Source organism: Pleurodeles waltl, chromosome 3_1 (assembly GCF_031143425.1).
Source record: "Pleurodeles waltl isolate 20211129_DDA chromosome 3_1, aPleWal1.hap1.20221129, whole genome shotgun sequence".
NCBI classification, from domain to species: domain Eukaryota; kingdom Metazoa; phylum Chordata; class Amphibia; order Caudata; family Salamandridae; genus Pleurodeles; species Pleurodeles waltl.
In genome coordinates, this window is record NC_090440.1 from 1656911970 (window position 1) to 1656934567 (window position 22598).

At 45.5% G+C, this 22598-nt stretch overlaps 1 protein-coding gene across 2 annotated transcripts in view; it reads right to left on the reverse strand.

Moving 5' to 3' along the window:
* ATF2 (activating transcription factor 2) overlaps positions 1–22598 on the reverse strand; it is a 379503-nt gene that overhangs the window by 167652 nt on the left and 189253 nt on the right. For both annotated transcript variants that reach the window (XM_069225391.1, XM_069225392.1), the window contains exon 9: positions 14285–14371. In XM_069225391.1, the coding sequence (XP_069081492.1) occupies positions 14285–14371 (87 nt within the window). The remainder of the gene's footprint in view (positions 1–14284; positions 14372–22598) is intronic.

Consider the following 22598-nt stretch of genomic DNA (forward strand, 5'->3'; position numbering starts at 1 on the left):
TTCATTTTCTCCAACGCTTGGTCCACCTGGGGACCTAAAAGATGTTCTTTATGAAATGGGACATTCAAAAGCACTTATGGCTTGAAGCCAGATATATGTAGTCAAGCATGTTTATGCAGGAATACACTGGTATTGATGCCCCTGGTGGCCCTGTCAGCAGAATCTAGGGCACACCTGATTGAGTTGTTGGATATTAATTTGTCCTCTTGTACAATTTCATGACCCTCTTTTTTCCACTCCTCAGGGAAATGATGCAGGAGTTCCTCCATTTCAACCCATTGGGCCCTGTCATATCTTTCCAATAAAACTTGCGTTTTGGCAATTCGCCAGTGGTTGGTGGCTTGTGCTGCGACTCTCGCCCCCAAAGCGTCAATGAGCTTGGACTCCTTATCGGGTGGAGGAGCATCCGCTGTGGTCTGTGAAATAACTCTTTTACGGGCATTTGACACAACTAGTGAGTCTGGGAGGAGCTGGTCCTTGATGTAAACTGTCTGAGGGTGTTGCTTTATACTTTTTATCGACCCTGAGTGTAATGATGCGCGCTCGCACTGGGTCTTCAAAAATATAATCAGTGTGGCGCATCATTCCCTTCAGCATAAGAAGGTACTGACATGCCCTATGGGTGCTGGACAGTGTTTCGAAGAGGAACACGTCTTAGATAGGGTATTTGTGTGAAGGGACCTGGTGATATGCTGCCAGCCTAATGAACAAGCTACTTACCATCGGTAACAAATTATCTGGTAGAGACATATTCTAGTAGCAGATTCTTTACCTTAGAATTTAACCCCAGGCACCAGAATGGATTTGGAGATTTTTCTTCGAGCAGTAGCCTTGTTAATCGATAGGTGGTGTCAGTCGACTCCACGGGCATTGTGGCTGCCATGATGAGGTTGGGAGTTGTATACAGACAACAACTCTGCGCAGTGATGTCAGTTTCTGTTCACCACTTTCCACGCCAAAGCACAGAGCCATGAAGAACACTGAAAATGGTGCGCGTGAAGTTAAAGCCCTGAATGGGGAACCCTGTCCCTAGAAATCAGTTCACAAGCGGGGAGGATGGGTGGGTCGGTAAGAAATCTGCAACTAAAATATGTTTCTACCAGATAAATCGTTACTGAAAAAGTATCTTGTTCAGCTGACAGAGACTTCTAGCTGCAGATTCCTTATCTTAGAATAGGTACCCAAGCAAAGCCATCCTCGATGGTGGGCTGCAAATGCAAGATCAGTCCTGCAGGACCAAACGACCAAAGTAGCTATCTCTGTGGACCTTACTGTCCAGGCAGTAAGCTTAGTAAACGTGTGCAGGGATAATCACGTTGCTCTCTGGCAGATATCCAGGACACGACCTACGCGTGCTAATGCTGTGGTAGCAGCAGTTGCTCTGGTGCAATAAGCATGCAAGCCCTCGGGGGTTGCTTCTTTGCCAAAGAGTAGCACATTTTGATGCAAAGAAGTATTGATCGTGAGATGGTATGCTTTTGCACCACCTTCCCTTTCTTCGCACCCACATATAACAAAGAGTTGATCGTCCACCCGGAAATCTTTAGTATGACTGAGGTAGAACGCCAATGCTCTTCTTGCATCCAGGTGGTGGAGTCTCTCCTCTTCATGAGAAGGATGTGGAGGTGCGTAAAAAGTAGGCAGAGTAATGGACTGGGCTACATGAAAAGGTGTAACTACTTTGGGAAGGAATGAGGCTCTAGTGCTTAACTCCAGTTTGTCAGGGCGCACAGAAAAAAATGAGGGCTTTGCAGAAAGAGCCTGAAGCTCACTCACTGTGCGAGCAGAGGTGACAGCAACAAGAAAAACAGTTTTGAAAGTAATGAGCTGTGAGGGACAATTGTGTAATGGCTCAAAAGGAGCACACAAGTAAGTAAGGACAAGATTGAGGTCCCACTGAGGCATTATAAACTGAGTGGGAGGAAACAAATGGGTTAGATCCCTTAAGGAATCTACCAACAATAGGAGACTTAAAAAGGGAAGGTTGATCAGGCAATCTAAGAAAGGCTGAGATAGCTGATAAGTAACCGTTAAGGGTGCCCAAAGCAGAGCCCTGTTGGGCCAAGGAAAGAATGAACAAAAGAATCTCAAAGAGAGGAGCAGAGAGGGGATCAACAGACTTGTTGGAACACCATGCCACATATTTATGCCAATGACAAGAGTATACCGTGTTGGTGGAGGGACGCCTGGCTGCCAAGATAACATCACAGACTTCGGGTGGGAGGCTGGAGTTTCACTCGAGACGACAAGCATCACAGAGCAAGTGCCGTCTTTGAAATTTCAACGCGCAAAACAGCTGAAATTGAGCATTCTCTGCGGAGGCAAACAGATCTAACCAAGGCTCTCCCCACTGCTGAAAGAGACCGTGCGCCACCTCTGGACAGAGACGCCATTTGTGATCGGCTATGCATCGACGGCTGAGTTTGTCTACTCTGGCATTCAGATAGCCTGCCAGATGTTGAAACACCAGGGAAATGCCCTGATGTGCTAGCTATGTCCAGAGGCACGGAGCCTCCTGACAAAGGGACCAGGACCCCACTCCGCTCTGTTTGTTGCAGTACCCAATGGTGGTGGTGTTGTCCATGAACACCTGCACCACTTTCCTTTTGTGAGAGGAAAGGAATGCTTTTAATGCAAGCCTGATCGCCTGGAGGTCCAAAAGACTGATATGGAGTCCAGACTCCGCCGAAGACCAGAGCCCTCTGATCTCTGCCTCTCCCATGTGGCCGCCCTATCCCAGGAATGACGCGTCTGTCACTACTGACAGATCTGGTTGGGGATGGGAAAGGGATCGGTTGTTGACCCAATCCCGATTCCAAAGCCACCATTGCGAGTCTTTTGCAGTCCCCTCTGAGATCTGCACCATTTCTGAGGGATTTCTCTGATTCTGCACCCACTGGAACTTCACGTCCCACTGCAGAGCCCGCATATACCATCTGGCATGTGTCACTAGCAGGATGCAGGAGGCCATGAGGCCCAGCAGCCTCAGAGGCATTCTAACCGAAACCCAGGATAGAGGCTGAAAGATCGGAATCATAGCCTGAATATCCTGGACTCGCTTTTCAGGAGGATAGGCCCGAAACTGCACTGTGTCCAGAACAGCTCCAATGAAAGAGAACGTCTGAGAGGGAGTCAGGTGTGACTTCGGCGTGTTTATAGTGAACCCCAGCGTGTACAGGAGGTTCGCTGTAGTCTGAAGGTGGGTGGCGACTTTCTGGGGCGTGTCCGCCTTCAACAGTCGGTCTTCGAGATAGGGGAAGACTGAAACCCCCAACCTGCACAGATGAGCTGCAACCACCGCCATCACTTTCGTGAACACCTGAGGGGCATTGGTAAGGCCAAAGGGAAGCACAGTAAATTGAAAGTGCTTGTAACCTACCACAAAACGTAGGTAATGCAGGCAAGATGGGGATATGGAAATAAGCGTCCTGCAAGTCTAATGCTACCATCCAGTCTCCTGGGTCCAAGGCAGACAAGACCTGAGCCAGGGTGAGAATTTTGAACTTCTCCTTTTTGAGAAAGAGATTGAGGGCCCGAAGGTCTAGGATAGGACGCAAGCCCATGTCCTTTTTGGGCACAAGAAAGTAGCGGGAATAACAAACACAACCTACCTCTGGTTCAGCGACCCTCTCTATGGCTCCCTTGGCCAAGAGAGCCACGACTTCCTTGCGGAGAAGTGCCAGATGATCCTCTGGTAGACGGCCGTAGGATGGAGGCACGGCTGGAGGGGCAGTCTCGAAGGGGAGGGATTAGCCCATTCGAGCAATCTGCAAAACACACCTGTCTGTAGTGATGGATTCCCAGTGGGGCAGGTGATGGCGAATCCTGCCGCCAACTGCTTTGGAATGGGGGGACGGACTAGGAAGGCTGCAGCAGGGGCAGGGGTGGACTTGGCAGATCTCTTGTTCCCTGTCCCATGAGCCCATGGGATTCCGCATTCCCAGCCACACAGTGGCTGAACCGCAAGGATGGCACGGTGGCTGGGAAAGGGACGTGACAGGGAGCCCCTTTCCGTGGCCACGAAGGGGGCGAAAGGTGGACTGTTGGGGACGAGGGGCAGTCTAAAGGCCGAGGGACCGAGCCATTGAGTCCTTGAACCTCTCCAAAGCCGAGTCCACCTTGTCTCCAAAGAGGGTCTGTTGGACACCCCCTGAGAAACCAGATGTCCTCAACCAGGCGTGGTGCCTCAAGGCCACTGTCGTCCAAACCGATTTACCCAGAGAGTCGGTCGTGTCCAGCCCACAACGAATGGTGAACTTCGCTGCATCTCTCTCATCAGCAACTACCTTGGGAGATGATAGTCTGGGTCTCCTCCAGTATCTGCAGCAAGACGTGCGTGACCGTATCCCATAGGGAGTGAATGTAATGGCCCAAGAGGCATGCAGTGTTCACTGACCGCAACTCCGCCTGGAGGAAGAAAACATCTTCATCCCAAGTGTATCCAGTCTCTTTAATTCCCGATCCAGAGGTGCTGAAGGGAATGCGCCAGATGACGAGGATGCCTGGATAACAAAGCTCTCAGGCGTGGGGTGTTGGGACAGGAATTTAGGGTCCCTCAGGGCGGGCCAATGGCAGCGAGAAATCGTCCTGTTCACAGGAGACCCTGTGCTGGGTAAGGACATCAGTGAGGGCTTCATTGAAAGGACGGAGAGGCGCAGATGTGGAAGCCCTTGGTTTAAGCACCTTCGTCAGGAGATTACATCTGACTTCAACAGTAGGCAGTTCAAGGCCAAGGACCTCAGCCGTCCTACTGACCACCACAGAATAAGTGGCTCTCTCCGCCGTAGCCACGGTAGGAGGAAAAAGCATGCCAGTGTCTGGAGAAGCATCCAGATCACTGGCCTCGCCCAATTCCTGTGCCCAGTCCATATTAGGGTCATCCTGGTATTCATAAGGGTCCAGGGACCCTTCCAATCCTTTCCTGTATTCACACCCATAAGATTAAGGGTATGAATCCAACCTGGGGTGAATAAAACCCACCGTAGATTAGGGCAGCGTCGGCCGACGCCGGTCCGGCTCCGAGTCGTCGGTGATTAGGATGGGGTTGACATTGATCATAGGCACAACAGACATCGGGAGCGTCGACGGTCGAACCGGTGCCGGGGAAGGTCTCAAAGGTACAGCAGGCATCGGTACGAATCCGATAGCGGATCCGACGGGGACCTCAGTAGATGGGCCGGAGACGCTGGTGCGGAACCCAAAAGGCCCCCAGCCAAACCCCCAGGGCCCACAGGGGGGTCTGACTGCCCAAAAATGAGACGCATGGGCTCATAGAATTCTTTTAATTGGGCAGTAGTCGCTCCGGCACCTGGAAAGTCGGGGTGGCGTGGAGTGGACCCAGAAGTAGGCTTCGAGAAAGAAGGCCTAGAGCGTCAATGCTCCTCCCGCGTCAGCCGAGCGACGGGGTGAAGTTGAAGGATGCCTAGCCTTCTTCAACTTCTTCTTCTTACCTGAGCAACCCGAAGACTTGGAGGACGATGAGTGGTGGTGACTCGAGACCTTCCTCTCGAGCGAGACCGGAATTGATGCGGAGTTGAGTGCCAAGCCGCCATAAGCTTGAGGAAGCGACCCCTCAAGGACTGCAGGTGCATGGCCCGGCACTCAGAGCACGGCTTCGGCCCATGGTCGCACTCCAGGCACCACAAACAGACATGGTGCGGATCCTTCACCGACATCATTTGGTGGCAGGCTTCACAAGGCTTGAAACCAGTCTTCGAGGACATCCTTGACGCACCAAAAATGTCACCAAAAACTCAACAAAAATTTCGAAGTCGGTCATAAAATGACCAGGGTAGCTCTCTCTGGATCAGCGCATGGAGCGGAAAGAAATTAACTGACGTCACCACACAGAGGCGTCCTCTATATACGACTCCCGACAACATCACAGCGACCACGACGCCAACGACGCATGTGGATTTGACCGCCGCCACCTAACAACACGCAAGGGTACTGCTTGAATCTCCGGACCCAGTCTGACGTCTGGGGAAAAATTTGAAGGTAAGGAATCTGCAACTAGAAGTCTCTATCGATAATGAGTTCCTAATAAGATGTTGCATCATCAGCGGGTGATGGCTTGGTCGGATAGAGGTCTGAGTCGGTATCACTCGGGGGGTCAATATCATAACTGTCCCAAGGACTGTGGGCTTAAAGTTTGGTATGAATCATCTGCCACCCACGATCACCTGTGTATAACTGTGTGGATCCTTGTGGTGTGATGTCCCCTAGGTCACTAAGTGAGTGATGTGGTGAAGGGGGTAGTGATGAAATGGGGGTGGAGGAAGTGGTGGATGGAGAAAGAGGAAGAGGAGGCTGCAGAGAACTGGTTGCTATGTACTTCTCTTAGAAGGCATTGGCAAGTGTACAGCCTACAGAGTTGGCGTTTCGATGGCAGGGGTGCCATCTGCACAGCTCTGGCTAAAATAAGGCCAGTTAGAGGCTGTATCTGCAGTTTTTTATGCTTCGGATCAAGCCCACTCATGTATTGTTTTGTTGACTGGTTCTGGAGCCAATTTCAGTGCTAGTATGGAGGGCTGCGGAGCCGTAAGAGATGTTGATGGCGAGGTAGTCGGAGCCAAAGTTGTCGAGGCCGGAGTGCTCAGAGCCGAATAGGCAGATGGACGGCTCGGCATCAAGACTGGTCAACTTGGTGCAGAAGAGGGTTGTTTTGGCTTTGCTTTTGGTGCAGAGTGAGAAGGCATCCGCAGGAGATGGCCCTCGGGTATTCTGTGTGGCACCTGGGACCGAAGCAAAACGGAGTCCATTCCATTAGCAGCACATTGTTGATTGAAGCCAATGAGATGAAGAATAGGCCTGAAAGGGCGAGGCCCGAAGGCCACGAATGGAGCACGTTGAATCGACGGGCAATAGTTTTCTTTTTGTTCGATAGACAACGAAGCAAACATTATTGAGAATAATACAAACAAGTATAGAAGTGAACAATGAACTAAAAGGAGCACAAAACGGTCTCGAACCGGAGCGCTGGAAAACAAGTCCAAACACAATGGCAGAAAGGAAACAAGGTAACAATGGAGTCAATGCCCATGCACATTATCAGCAAGAGGAGGAGTCACTTTGTCTCATGACTTGAAAGAATTCTTTGAAGAAAAACAACTTGCATGCATCCGGACCAAACACTAGATGACAGGAGGAGTATGCAGACCATGTGTGTTGGAAAGTGAACTTGTTGGCAGTATTATAGAGGTCCAAGAACTCCCATGGATGGTGTCCCTGTCCAAGAAGAAACTACATCTATGGACTCCAGAGCCTCCCTGGATCCGCAAGTCCTGACCACCCGACGCCCATGGCTCGTGTCCATGTGGCCCAACTGGCTAGAGAGGATCCCCAGGCGATTCAGAGCAAGTGCCCACCCTGGGTTGACCTCTCCTGCCTTCCCCCTCCCCCAATGACGATGCCTGCAGTGTGAATCCAGAGGACCCCCCTGACCATGAAATCTCCAGACAAAGATATCCGACGCCTAAAGGTACACTGCACCCACAGCCCCCAGGCCTTGGAGAACCCGACCACTGGAGCAGCAACGTTCAGCAGGCAGCCCTCCTACCTGTCCAGCCTGTGGTTTTCCTGAACCAACCCCCTGGATCCAGGATCCAGCATGCAGCTTTTAAGTGACCCTCTGGGTCCCCTCATAAGAAAGCATTGGGAGCCCGACGCCCTGTTTGCACCCTGCACCTGGCCGCCCCTGTGCCGCTGAGGGTGCGAGTTTGGAGCCTACTTGTGCCCCCCCCCCGAGTGCTCCTCTAAACACCCCAGGTCTGCCCTCTGAAGACGCGGGCACTTACCTGCCACCAGATGTAACACCGAGTGCCCCCAGTCTCTATAGCAGCCCATTTTAAACTTGCCTCAGCTTTGAGTTCTGCACCAGGCCGTCCCCGTGTTGCTGGTGGTGGGTGCTTGAACCCCAACCAGTGGACTTCCTAACCCCCGGAGACTGGAACTGTAAGTGTTGTACTTACCTGTAAAACATACTAACTTTTCTCCCCCCCAGGAACTGTTCTGAAAATTGCAGTGTCAACTTTTAAAACAGATTATTGACATTTATTCAAAAACTGTACAACCAACCAATTCCAATCAAAGTGATACTGATATATATGTGAAATACTTATTAATGTATGTACTTATCTGCAACTTGAATCGTGTGGTTCTACAGGGAGTGCAGAATTATTAGGCAAATGAGTATTTTGACCACATCATCCTCTTTATGCATGTTGTCTTACTCCAAGCTGTATAGGCTCGAAAGCCTACTACCAATTAAGCATATTAGGTGATGTGCATCTCTGTAATGAGAAGGGGTGTGGTCTAATGACATCAACACCCTATATCAGGTGTGCATAATTATTAGGCAACTTCCTTTCCTTTGGCAAAATGGGTCAAAAGAAGGACTTGACAGGCTCAGAAAAGTCAAAAATAGTGAGATATCTTGCAGAGGGATGCAGCACTCTTAAAATTGCAAAGCTTCTGAAGCGTGATCATCGAACAATCAAGCGTTTCATTCAAAATAGTCAACAGGGTCGCAAGAAGCGTGTGGAAAAACCAAGGAGCAAAATAACTGCCCATGAACTGAGAAAAGTCAAGCGTGCAGCTGCCACGATGCCACTTGCCACCAGTTTGGCCATATTTCAGAGCTGCAACATCACTGGAGTGCCCAAAAGCACATGGTGTGCAATACTCAGAGACATGGCCAAGGTAAGAAAGGCTGAAAGACGACCACCACTGAACAAGACACACAAGCTGAAACGTCAAGACTGGGCCAAGAAATATCTCAAGACTGATTTTTACTAGTTTTATGGACTGATGAAATGAGAGTGAGTCTTGATGGGCCAGATGGATGGGCCCGTGGCTGGATTGGTAAAGGGCAGAGAGCTCCAGTCCGACTCAGACGCCAGCAAGGTGGAGGTGGAGTACTGGTTTGGGCTGGTATCATCAAAGATGAGCTTGTGGGGCCTTTTCGGGTTGAGGATGGAGTCAAGCTCAACTCCCAGTCCTACTGCCAGTTCCTGGAAGACACCTTCTTCAAGCAGTGGTACAGGAAGGAGTCTGCATCCTTCAAGAAAAACATGATTTTCATGCAGGACAATGCTCCATCACACGCGTCCAAGTACTCCACAGCGTGGCTGGCAAGAAAGGGTATAAAAGAAGGAAATCTAATGACATGGCCTCCTTGTTCACCTGATCTGAACCCCATTGAGAACCTGTGGTCCATCATCAAATGTGAGATTTACAAGGAGGGAAAACAGTACACCTCTCTGAACAGTGTCTGAGAGGCTGTGGTTGCTGCTGCACGCAATGTTGATGGTGAACAGATCAAAACACTGACAGAATCCATGGATGGCAGGCTTTTGAGTGTCCTTGCAAAGAAAGGTGGCTATATTGGTCACTGATTTGTTTTTGTTTTGTTTTTGAATGTCAGAAATGTATATTTGTGAATGTTGAGATGTTATATTGCTTTCACTGGTAATGATAAATAATTGAAATGGGTATATATTTTTTTTTGTTAAGTTGCCTAATAATTATGCACAGTGATAGTCACCTGCACACACAGATATCCCCCTAACATAGCTAAAACTAAAAACAAACTAAAAACTACTTCCAAAAATATTCAGTTTTGATATTAATGAGTTTTTTGGGTTCATTGAGAACATGGTTGTTGTTCAATAATAAAATTAATCCTCAAAAATACGACTTGCCTAATAATTCTGCACTCCCTGTAGAAATAAATTAACAGAAGATATTTTTGCTACATAAAAACCATTGGTCTGGAGTTAAGTCATTGAGTGTGTGCTTCTTCTATTGTCTGTGTGTGTACAACAGATGTTTTGCACTACCCTCTGATAAGCCTAATTGCTCGACCACACTACCACAAAAGAGAGCATTAGTATTATCTACTTTGGCCTCTGTTAAGTCTCTGGGGAACTGCTGAACTCTGTGCACACTATATCTCATTTTGATACAGTATATACAGAGCCAGCTACCTACATGTGTATCTACATCCACACATGTCTCAAACATGAACTACCAAAGACGTAAATGTGGGGATCTGGAAACCACAGATTTCCTACCAGAGCTGTTCTGGCTGTTCTGAACAAAAGCAGAATAGTTAATTAGCATAGTTACATTAGGATTGTGAATGACGGTAGGGGAAATTAGGCCCTTTCCTACAGGCAAACAAAGGATTGTGAACTTATTAATGAAAGGACTGAAACATTTGGATCTGAACATCACAGCCCTTTAATAGGACTTTCATAAATGTAAAATAAAAGCAATTCCAGTAGTCACATACTGTTCGACAATAAAATTCTCAAATTTGTAATGGGACCCGCAAAGTGCTCCACGGAAAAGAATGCTGGTCTGCTGCAATTCACTGACTTGGAATTTATAGTAGTGGAATAGGGCTGGTTTCTTGCTGATTAGTGGCACTGCATGGACGTTCAAATTGCTTCTGTGCAGTAATGGTTGTGGACATGAGAAATACCCTGATTTTACGTTTAAGGACAACCCATGATTATCCATGGTTCAAGGTTTGCCAAACATGGTTCATCAAGTTTGAAAGTATAAGCCACGGTTTAGTGCCAGGAGGCTCAGGAAATCAGCATAGGCTCAATGAATATTGCCTTTATTGATGTAATAGTTTAACTTGCTATTCAACAAAGATTTGACTAGAGCAGTAAAGGGACATATGTTAGGGAGGATGGTATTAGGCCATGAGAGGTTTTGAAACTTCTGACTCTGGCCTTTACAGAATTTTGGCTTTATCGTCTAACAATATATTGAAAAAAGGACAATAGCTGAACTTTAAAGAGACCTGAAATGATTAATGCCACTGTCAGTTAAAATATGGCTATCATGATCCTGGGAAGACCTCTGTTTATGTGGAGTAAGACTTTGGCCCAGCTTGATGGGTTACCCCCAGGACAGTTCCATTGTATGGAATCTCAGCTTTAAAAAGATGGGACATTTCTGTTGGCTCCAATATAGAGGCAGTTGCTTCCTCTCCAACCTATGTTTTTGTTATGTTACTGAGACTTGTGTGGCTCTGTACAGTTATTAAGTCCTTGCAGAACTTTCTGGTTCAAATACCTTCACGCATAGTTCTCAAGGCCAGGGTCTGTTTCTGTGTTCTGCTGAAGGTTGTTTATCTATGGTTGGTGCTGGCACAAGCTTGTGACAACCGAAAACACTAAATATCTAAGATGTATTATAAGTAAGCCAGGTATTCTGTCTAAAGTGTACTGCCAGATGGCATCTTATCTAGTTAAGATATTGAGCGCACAACAACTTTTGGATACTAATTTCTGTACTCCGTTGTGCACACCCAAGTGCAGCTTGGGGACGTGTGCACAGTTGCTTGTGTTAATACTGTGTGCGAACTAGTGATGCTCATTATTACTGATGAACTATCGGGGGGTGAAAGTATTTGCTCATCTCAGAATGGAATAATATCTACAAATAAGGCATTGATGACATAGATACCCTACACAACTTTAGTCTTTTATAGGAAATGTTGACAAGATATAGATCTGTAGACAGAAAAGTCCTATAAGTTTACAGAAAAGTGGTAAATAGACCTGGGATAAAAGTATCCAAAGAGGAATGGTGTGATGCAAGGATAGTGCCCAGAGAGGTGTGCTGCCTCAACTAGACTGTGGTTAAATCAATTCAGTTAAGTTCTCAATAAAGTACTCTGTAAAGTTATTCCTCTTCTGCCAAAGTACAACCAAAAGACTGTCATTAATTCATAATTTTCTGCTGCTCTTAGTAAGAGAATAAACCTCACCTTGATAATTCTAGTTGCTTTGTTCTAACACTTCAGGTGGTTCACAATGTAGCTGGTAGACGTCTTAAGGACCTTAGATATTTTAACCATATTTAAGATTGTCAAAAGAAGCTTCATTTGCTCTCGTCAGCAATCTGTTTTCAAGGCCCTATGTCGTACTGGTCCTGCTCACTTGCAGGTTTGGAGGCGGATCATTCTCCAATTTGGCCTGTAAATTGTTGAATTCATTATTTTGAATGCCAGGGCAAGTTCCCATTATATGGCTGTTCACAAAGGACTCAAGTCCAGGCTTTTTATCATTAACTTTTGCTTAACTTCTATTACTGATGCAATAGACAAGCAGGACAGCCCTGGACTCTGTAGAGCATGGTACCAAGCAAGAAGTGCAGACCTTTGACTCGGTGGAGCACTTGGACACTACACATTAAGCAGTACCATACAGATTAATTTATTCATATGTCAATGTTTCAGTCATAAGTAGTCTATACTGTTCCTCTATGGTCAGGAACATTCTGTTTTGAAATGGCAGAGGTTGCCCTTGTTAGTAATGGGGAAATGGAAAAGCTGTCTATCCTATCTGACCATATCTTTGACATACTACACAAGACATCCTTAAAGTCTGCCCCAGGGTACCATGCCATAACTAAAGCAACTGCAGAGGTGAGCACAGGTTATGCTGGTGCCATACCAAAAGTGTGCTGAACTTGTGTAGATTGGAAGGAGAACAGAAATTTGGGCATGGTACACCAAACAGAGATCCAAAACCCATTCTTGCAGATCTTGGTTAAACAATCAGTGATCTATTGTACAATATGTTTTCTAATTATATAAGAAGGTGTAGTTCCTTTCATTCTAGATTTTCTCTCTCCTAACGTTTATTAATCCCACAATATTAATTCTTCATTAATGTCTTGCCTGGTCCAGCATCTTAGATTCTCAGTCTGGTGAGGCAATCAGGAAGGTGTTTGGGTTTAACTCAGCAAAGGAAACTTAAACTTCTATTCTCTATGGGGAAGAGTGTGAAAGCACAAATTTTGGGCCACAAGGTTCAGACTTGTGCTATCACCTGATCTGCCTGTGGCCTACTGAGCAGCCAGCAGCCCCTCATTAGAAGGTAAAAAAGGTTCTGAACCATCTGGTCTCAGTGGTGGATACTGTTAACTCCAAAGCTTCTGCTTCTTTTTTTTATATCACTGTAGAGAGTAAAGCAATATCTTTTGAAGGAGGCCAAAAGCAGTAAGGAATGCCCCTTTCTGCAGATGTTTCCAGACCACATCCATTTTGTAAGCTTATCCAGGACCAATATTCTAAGTGGGGAGGAAGCTGTCACTTTATGGGTCATGATATTCTGTACGGACGTAGTTTTATCAGGCATGATAAGAGCATTGTAATCTGACTCAAAAAGCTTCTCCATACGGCCAAAACTATAATTCTATAGAAAGGTTGTCTCAAAGATTTATCAAACTAAGCCAGATTTGTTTTCCAATTGGTTGAGGAGGTCAGCTGACTTGAAAGGTTTTAAGGCAGTACAAAAACTGGCTCTCTGGGTGGCAGTATCACTGGCTTCATAGGAAGTTGCACGAAATCTCAAGTCTGTGTGGGTGAGGAGTCTGGCGGCACCAAGTTCAGGGATGATGATGCTGCCAAACCTGCAGGAGCAGGCCCACCCTTGGGGAGTGGCCCAGAGGGTAACAGCGCCATCTTGAAGATATTCAGCATGGTCTGTCAAAAGGATTTGACCTGTGCAGCATGGGCTGATGGAGTTAGGAATTACAGTTTCATCTTTTTTAACCTCTGAATTGGCTTCAGGAATGAGATCGGTGTCGAGGAATAGTGTAAGGATTCCATATAGGCCAGAAAATGAGGGAGAGCTTTTACGAAAGAAAGAAGAGGATTTATCCTTCCTAAAGGGTTTTTTGAGCTCTTTGTTGGAATACGTCTTGGGAAATTGTTCCCTGTTAGGAAATTTACATGAAGGGGACCGCTTTAGCATTTCCATGTAGACCTTGACTGAAAATAACATCCTGCTCCCTAATGGAAGCATCACGACTGGTGGCTGGTAGACAGTGCTGCCCTGTCGGATAAGGAACTCAGCCATCGTCAGGCTGCCTGGCCGCCTGTGGCGGTCCCGCAATGAACATAATATGGCGGTCCGGATCGCCATGCCAGTGGCGGTAATTACTGGCAGGGCGGCCGAGACAGCCTATGTTAATAATGAACGCCATAATGTTCTTAAGTGATGTAGGTTTTCAGCCATTTACTATTGCTGTATGTATTAATTATTAATCTAATAGCAAGTTTTCTAAAGCCATGAAAATGACAGCAGTACTTAATAAGTCAACTAATTGCTTAATAAAGAAAATTATGATAAAAGCACTTAAAAAGCGTGAATGAAGCAACTGATCAGCGTTTCTGAAACAAGGAAAAATTAACACTATCCATGCACTATTGATACCAGGGTACATAATTTATAAACAAAACTGCAGTCATATTTACCATTTTAGCTTCTGACTGTATAGGTGGTGGTGAAGAAGGACCTGGAATTCCAGGGACATTAGGCACCACAGTGACAGGTCTAACAACCTGAAAAGTAAAATTACATTAAAAATGGCCATAAAGCATCCATTATATTGAACAAAGAAGCTACAGATACTTAATAATATAGTAGAGGCTGTTCAGAAACTTACAAAAGCCTCTTCTATCCCAAAGGAAGATGTCATCCATATGAACTGTTCCATATATGCGTACAAGCCCACGTAGCAAATAAAAAAGTGTATTCTTTGTTCATTTACGTTATTCCCTTTTATCCTAGTTGTTTGGATTTTTTTTTATCGGAAAGCCACTAAAATATTAGTAGCTTAAATCTCTCCCTAATTCTAGCAGTATGCATAGTGAGATCGTCCAGTCAGAAACACAATCTATAATGTGAGCTCAGCTGAACTACAATAATATTCTTTACATGCCACTTTCAGAACTAAAATATTCTTTGTCAGCAGGACCAAGAATATGGCACGAAAAATTCATAGAAAGACACATAGATTTGCCTGTACAGCAGCATTGTTTGATGTACTGTCTCAAAAAAAAGTACATTTATGCGGTAAACCAAGAGACAGGGATGTCTACAAAAAAATGGCACTGCATCTCACAGTATTCTAGACAACCAAGAGCCAGATGTACTTAGAACTTATTTACGTCCAGTATTTTTGTGACCAGTGTGATAATTTGCAAACTGACCTAGATACTTCCTCATGAATATTACTGAGGTAGGTTGCAAATTAAGGCTCACTATGAATCACAGCCATCACAGGCATGGTGGCCCGCTGAGTTCAGCAGACCACCATGTCTGTGATTGCTTTGAAATAAAACAATCTTTGGGGCATGGCTGAGGAGGCCAAGATGGTGGTTCCTTTCTAGCAATGCTCCAGAACCATCTCCGTCATCCATCACCATCCTGCAGCCAATGCCCGCTATTTCATGCCAAGACCTCTCCAGTCTACCCTCTGACCTCCAACGGGACCCTGGAGACTGAGACTGAATGGTGACAGCTCTGGGCTGCAGGAGAGGAAGCCACACGGCACTGATGATGTGGTAAAATGGAGGCCGCTCACTAAAAAAATAGAAGCCTAGCCTCTGCTGCACCAGATCTCTGTTGCTTTCGTGGTTGCAGGCTACTCTGAGGAGACAATGTGGATCCATACAGGAACACCCTCAAGCAGCAGCCAGCGGACACACAAGAAACTGCTGGAAGTGCCTAGGGATCCTGAGGTGAAGGAATTTTCCCACCAAAACCATCGGTCATATGATGAAACCACACGTGCTGGAACCATGCATGCCTTAAAAACGCAGTCGGAACCACGACTGCATTGTTTCCACGCATGCCTTTACCACGCATGCCTTTACAACAAATGTTCGCTGTAAAAGCATGCCTAGTAAAGGCATGTGTGAAAACGGCATGCATGGTTCTATCATACCACCTCTCCACCCGCCCTGAGGCCCAAAACTACCCCCACCCCTAATACCTAAACTACCCCAACCCCTGTCCTAAAAAAAAAAAAAAAAAAAAAAATATCCCACCCTCATCTCTATAAAATAAAATCCCCGAATCCCCCACCTGCCCCAAACCTAAAAAAAAACAAAAAACTATCCTGACCCCACCCCATAAAAGTAAACTACCCCAACACCCCCCACCCGCCCTGAGCCCTAGAAAGAAAAAAAACCATTCAGACTCCCCATCCACAAAAATAAACTACCCCGACCCACCCCACCCGCCCTGAGCCCTAAACAAAAACTACCCTGAACCCCCACCCCTAAAATCTAAACTACCATAACATACCCCACCCGCCCTTAATCCTTGCCCCTAAAACGTAAACTACCACTAGCCCCCACCCACCCTAAGCCCTAAAAATAAAAAAATAAAAAATATCCCGACACCCTGACCTCAGCCCCTAAGAACTAAACTACCATGAAGCCCCCACCCGCCCTAAGACTTAAAAAAAAAAAATACCCGACCTCCCACCCCTAAAAACTTAAGCTAAAGTATCCCGACATCCCCCACCCACCCTAAGCTTTAAATCCGCACCACCGCTAAAAACTAGCCACCAACCCTGCACCAACCCCAATTACCTCACTGTGTCCTCTCTCGATCCTTCCTCCTCTTCTCTTCTCCCTCCCTTCCTTAAACCTTCCCCCGCCCCTTTAAAAATAAAATACCCCGTCGCCCATCCTAAATAAAAAATATACCCAACCCCCCACTCTCCCCTAAAAAAAAAAAAAAAAACAACCCCCACCCTTAAAAAAATCCCAAAATCCCCACCCTTAAAAAAAATAACCAAACCCCCACCCCCTTAAAAAAAAAGGCCCATCCCCAGCCGACCTACCCATCACAATCACCTAATCCACTCCCCACCCCTGGCCCACTTACCTCCCTGTGTCACTCCTGCCCCTAGCGCAACCCGCCAACCCTAATTCCTTAAACAAATACCCAAACCCCCCACCCCGCCCCTTAAAAATAAATAGCCCCCCACCCACACTAATCGCTTAATTGACTCCCCACCGCTGCCCACGCCCCCTTACCTCACTGTGTCACTCCCACCCTTAACCCAACCCCCACCCTAATTTCTTAAACAAATACCCAACCCCCACCAATTTTTTAAAAATTGCCCGTCCCAGCCCCCCACACACCCCAATCCCTTAATCCACCCCCGCCCCACCACCACTCACCCCACCTCTGCTGAATAAAGCATGCTGTTTCTGTGCCTTAACCACGCATTTGCGTAGTTCATCACATGCGTGGTTAAGGCACAGAAACAGTTAGGAAAGCGTGGTTACGCTTTGGTGGTAAATGTCTGCATTGTTTACAACGCGTGGTTGAGGACGTTTCCCGTTGTATTCTGCTCATGAACAGTGCAGCCCTCCCGGGAGGGAAGAAGGAACATTGAGCCTCATAAAAACCACGCATTTGAGGTGAGGCCCTCAGGGGGGATGGCAATTGAATAGGCATAAGTGTTGCTGACGGGAAGACCTGGGAACATACACTGCCTCCACCTCCACGGGAGAAGTCACCCGGAGGTCTACCCCTGCAAATTGCCCTGGACAAGTGCCGCCAATCGGTTTCATTTGGGGGACTTGCACATCAAGATCTACAATGAGGCCCCAGAGATCCTGGTTATTAATGACTGGCTCAATGGGAGCTGGAACAATCCAGCATACCTTACAGTACTGGCACACTGGGTTTACTGTGATAAACCTGTTACACAGTCAACTCATCCTGAATCAGATCCTAGAAGTCACAAGGATAGTATTCTTTATATGGAGAGACTCAAACAGATTCACAGGGTGGGATAAGACACTGATACAACAAACCCCCCCTACGGCATGGCTGCTGAGTCATACTGCACGACTAGAAGGCTTTGGGAAATGGGATAAGATTGGGATCACCACCATGGGGGGCGTCTGGGGTGAACCATCCATGAAATCAGTTCAAGGCCTGCAACTTCACATCAAACTAACACATACCCAATTCCACAAATACTTACAGCACTGACACGCTTTAATGGGTTAACAGGCAGAGCTCATCAACCTGCCAGAGTTTAGCTTGATGGAGGCCACATTATTTGGACCACCTTAACCACAGTGGGATCTGCCTGATCTACCAATCCTTAATCTGCAATGCCCCAATACATCACAGAACCTTAGACATAAATGGTAACAATGGGTAGGGGCCCTAGAGGGAATAGAATGGAGAGAGACCTGCATGCGTCCATCCCCCTGCCCCCTCCCCCCGAGACATTACCATTACACATCCACTGATTCCCAGACTCCTCAGGAAAATGAAGACCGAATGCTGCAAGATCATTCTCATAGCCCCGAAGTGGCCGAGGCAGTACTGGTACACGGAGCTCCTCCTCCGGTCAATAGCCAATCCAGTCCGTCTCCCTTGCAACCACAATCTTCTGTCGAAGAATCAGGGTCTCATCTTACATCTTACATCCCGACCCAACTTCACTGCACTTCCATGCTTGGCTCCTGAGTTCAGAGAGTTCCAAGATATGAACATCGACCAAGAATGTAGGCTCATATTATCTAAAGCACGAGCAGAGAGCACGAACAAGACATACAAATTAAAATGGAAGAGGTTCTGTGTTTGGTGTTCTCAGAACAATTTTCACCCATTTCAAATCAATCCTGAGCAAATTCTTCCTTACCTGCTCTCCCTTTCCAAAGCTGGTCTTTCCTATGCATCAGTCAAGATTCACCTAGCAACTATAGCCTCTTACAGACGATCGGCTAACATGCCGTCTATTGGTTCAACCAGGGTAATCAAACAGTTTATGAAAGGGCTGTTCCGCACCTTTCCTCCGATACGCTTACCTCCGCCAGAGTGGCACCTTAATATTGTTCTCTCCCAACTCATGAAAGCCCCTTTTGAACCCATCCATAGAGCTGAACTCAAGTACATCACCTGGAAAGTATTAACCTTGCTCGCTCTCACCTCTACCAGAAGAGTCAGTGATATACAGGCGTTCACTACCAAAGAACCTTTTTTTGTTTTTTCTGAGGATTTCGTTATGCTCCGAACCAATCCCAAATATATTCCCAAGGTTCCATCTTCGTTACACCTCAATGAGCCCGTTATTCTACGAACCTTTTTTCCAAACCCTTCTACGATAGCAGAGAGAACTCTCCATTCTTTGGACATTAAACAATGCCTAAAATTTTACCTGCAAAGTACCAAGCACATCAGGAAATCAGACCAACTCCTAGTATCTTATTCTCTGGGACGTCAGGGAACAGGAGTAACCAAAGCCACTATAGCCCGATGGATTTCTTCAACAATCCAATTTTGTCACACCAAGGCAGGAAAACCCTTGACTAGGCTCCCGAGAGCCCACTCCACAAGAGCAGTCTCCACATCGGCTGCTTTGTTTCAAGGTATTGCCCTTGAAAAAATTTGCCAGGCTGCGACATGGAAAACTACGCATTCTTTTACGCAGCACTATTGTTTGGAGTCATCACAAAGAGCAGACTCTCTAGTAGGACAAGCTGTGCTACGCCATCTCTTTCATTAAGGTGAGACCTTTCCTTAGTTATAGTCATATGATTTGAGATGCATATAACCATGTTTCTATTATGCTTCCATGTGAATATGTAAAGTGTATGTATGTACTTATGAATGTGTATACACGTACTTAAAGTATCTGTATTCCTTCGTAACTCACGGTCAGAAATGTATGAGTTTTCTATGACTGTTATTATTATTATTATTATTATGATTATTATTATTTATATTTGAGATAGAGGGTCTTCATGCTCGCACCCTCCACCCACGCTGGATACAATGTTTATCAACCATACTGCTGTCTATTCAGATTCAAGCATGTGAATTTATGAAAGATCCAATACTGGATAAGAAAACAAGTTACTTACCTGAAACTACAGTTATCCAGTATTGGTATCTTTCATAAATTCACATGCGACCCACCCGCCTCCCCTTTGATGCTCGCATTTCCTCTCAGGTTTTAATTTTTCACTCTCGTGCTGGAAAATCTGAGGAAGAGAGCTTCTCTGGAGAAGGTTCTAGAGGGTGCTGGTGCCTGATTGGACAGCAGGCAGGTTTGGGGCCTTTCACAAAAGGACATGGATGGGCTATATGAGCAAGCTCTGGCTCCATTATAGCCTATGGCAAAAAAAAAAAATTTATTATTTATTGCTATTTTATGTACCGTGGGACTCCCACTTCGACGACGGGATGATTCAAGCATGTGAATTTATGAAAGATCCAATACTGGATAACTAATCTTACTCATTGATCACTCATCCAATTTGGTATTTGGAAGGGAAGCCCCAAACATGTCCTTTTCAAATCCCGAATCGGTATTGGGTCACAACCCAAACTGCAATTTGGTAACGTGTTGTTGAATCACAATATGTGGTTTGCACATAAGAAAACACAATTTTGTGATTGCAGAATCAGGATGTTTGCAACCACAGAAATGCTTCAAACACCTGGCCCCAAGTTCTTTAGGTGTCTTAAGCTGGCAGAATTTCTTATTGTAAACAACAACTTGAGGGGTAGAAGTTGGTCTATAAAACAATGGGTGAATAAAATATAAGTGCTTCAGACGACCAACTTGCACAAGAAAATAATAGACTCATTTTATGCCGGCATCACTTGTTTTGTTTTGTGATTAGGTAATTTATAAGATTCATAACAGAGATCCACATCTCACCAAGAACCTAAAATACAAATATAGGCCATTCAAAACATTTGTAGCACAAGCAATATATTATGCATTTATAGATTGCAGTTCTCAAGCACTGACAAAGAAGCTTAGCATTGTTCACAATAAAGCTTTTCCAGAGAGTGATTACATAAAGAGCAAGGCAGTGAGTCCACTTCACCTAATTCTCAGTGCCGGAAATAACAAATTATTTACCACATGCAAAAACACACGCCTGGAACAGCGGGAATAAGAAAAACAGAAAAATCTATATTGATTTTAATTAAGGGCCTTTAAAACAGGTTTTAGATAGGTATGTCTTAACCTGTTAAAGAACTTACAGAATAGGCATTGCAAATCAGCTTTAGGGATAATCATCATAAGGGCTGGGTGTCATACTTACATTCATTTACACTGTAGGCAAGCCCCTGAATATCCCAAAGAATTTTGTGATACATGTATCACAGAGAATCAGCACGAAGTTCAATGAGTCTCTCAACTAAGATGAGAGCAATTGAAGAGGCTCTTTAACTAAGACCCCTGTTTACTATAACTAGTGAATATGGCTTCGAAAGTATTATGGGGAAAATTGCCCAAAAAACATCTAGATCACATTTGTTTATCGGAACTACTGGTATAAGTCCTGAAAAGATTAAAAGAAAACATTAGCAAAATTCATCATGGAAACAAGAAATAGTTAATTAGGAAACAAACAATAAATTATCTTAAAAAAGTGATTTCCAATAATGACAATCAGCTAATTACGGCTATGTTTGTTTATTAGATACTTTAGTTATGGCATTGTGGTCATTTCCAAAATCCTCGGGATCCAGTTTCTATCAATTAAAGGGAGGTCAGAGGATGGGACTTTGCATTTGTAGGAGAAGATTCTTCCACTGAAATAGGGGCTAGAGGAATTCCTTTGTTTCAAAGCAGTAAACAATCTAAGGACAGGTCTATATGGAGAAGATCTAGTAGTTCACAGCTTAAGTTTTCATTCACAAGTAGTTTATTCAGTCACCTAGTGGGGCATTGAAAAGGCCAAAAAGAGGGCCCTGATCAAACATTTGACAGCTTGAGTACTAAGATGAGTAAAATGGGAGCTGATTTGTCTGACCAAGCAGAGCACAAGACTGCTGTAGTACTGTCAGTGTCAAAACACATTCTCCATTGACAAAGATAGTAAGAAACCTTTCGAAAAACAATATTGACATAAATTTGCAGGTCTTGAAGTGGCTAGCTGGGCGGTGACATTTTCATCAATCGTTTTTTTCTCAAAGGAGAAGGAAAAGCTTCCTGCTGGATGCATCAGCTTGAGCCCTCATAATATTTACTCTTTGTGACACAAAGGAGATTGATTGGCCTGGTTTATTCACAATCCTCAACCGTAAAAATACTAACCCAAATATGTATAAATATATTGGCTTTAAAAATGTCAGTGGAAAGGACATTACGATTTTCACTCAAAAAAACGTTAACACTTGACAGTATTTCTTTTAACGTAATAACTTCCTTATTCATCCTCTAACTAGAACACCTAACTAGTTAGAGGTACATTGGAATTACAAATGCTATTCTCTTTAACATAATTTTATAAACCTCCCTGATCTTTGACCAGGCCCTCTTCACAGCCTGTTGTATGCATAACCCAAAGGCTAAGCAGAGGATCTTACCTCAGGCCAGGTCTCTTCGCTCATACGGAGGGAACCAGTATTGAATCCGTTGGGTGTCGCATTTTGAGCGGCAAGGAGCTTCAGTGATCACTCCCTCAAGGTCTTGGGGTGCATTGCACAACAATCGACACAGGTCCTGGCATTGCTGGTGTTGTCGTGCTCAAGGTACAAGAGACAGACGAGTTACGTGTCCTTCACTGAAATCTTCTGGTAACAGGCACCATAGAGCTTGAATCCGGCATTCCTTGTGGACATCCCTGCCACACCAGTAGACAAGTTAAAAAAAACTTTGACGAAAAGTCGAAAAAAGACAGTCAAAAAGTGACTGGGAGTAGCTCTCTCCGGATCCGTGCTGACTGGCATAGAAAGAAAAGAACTGACATCAGCATGCTGGGGTGGAGCCTATATAGCAGTGCA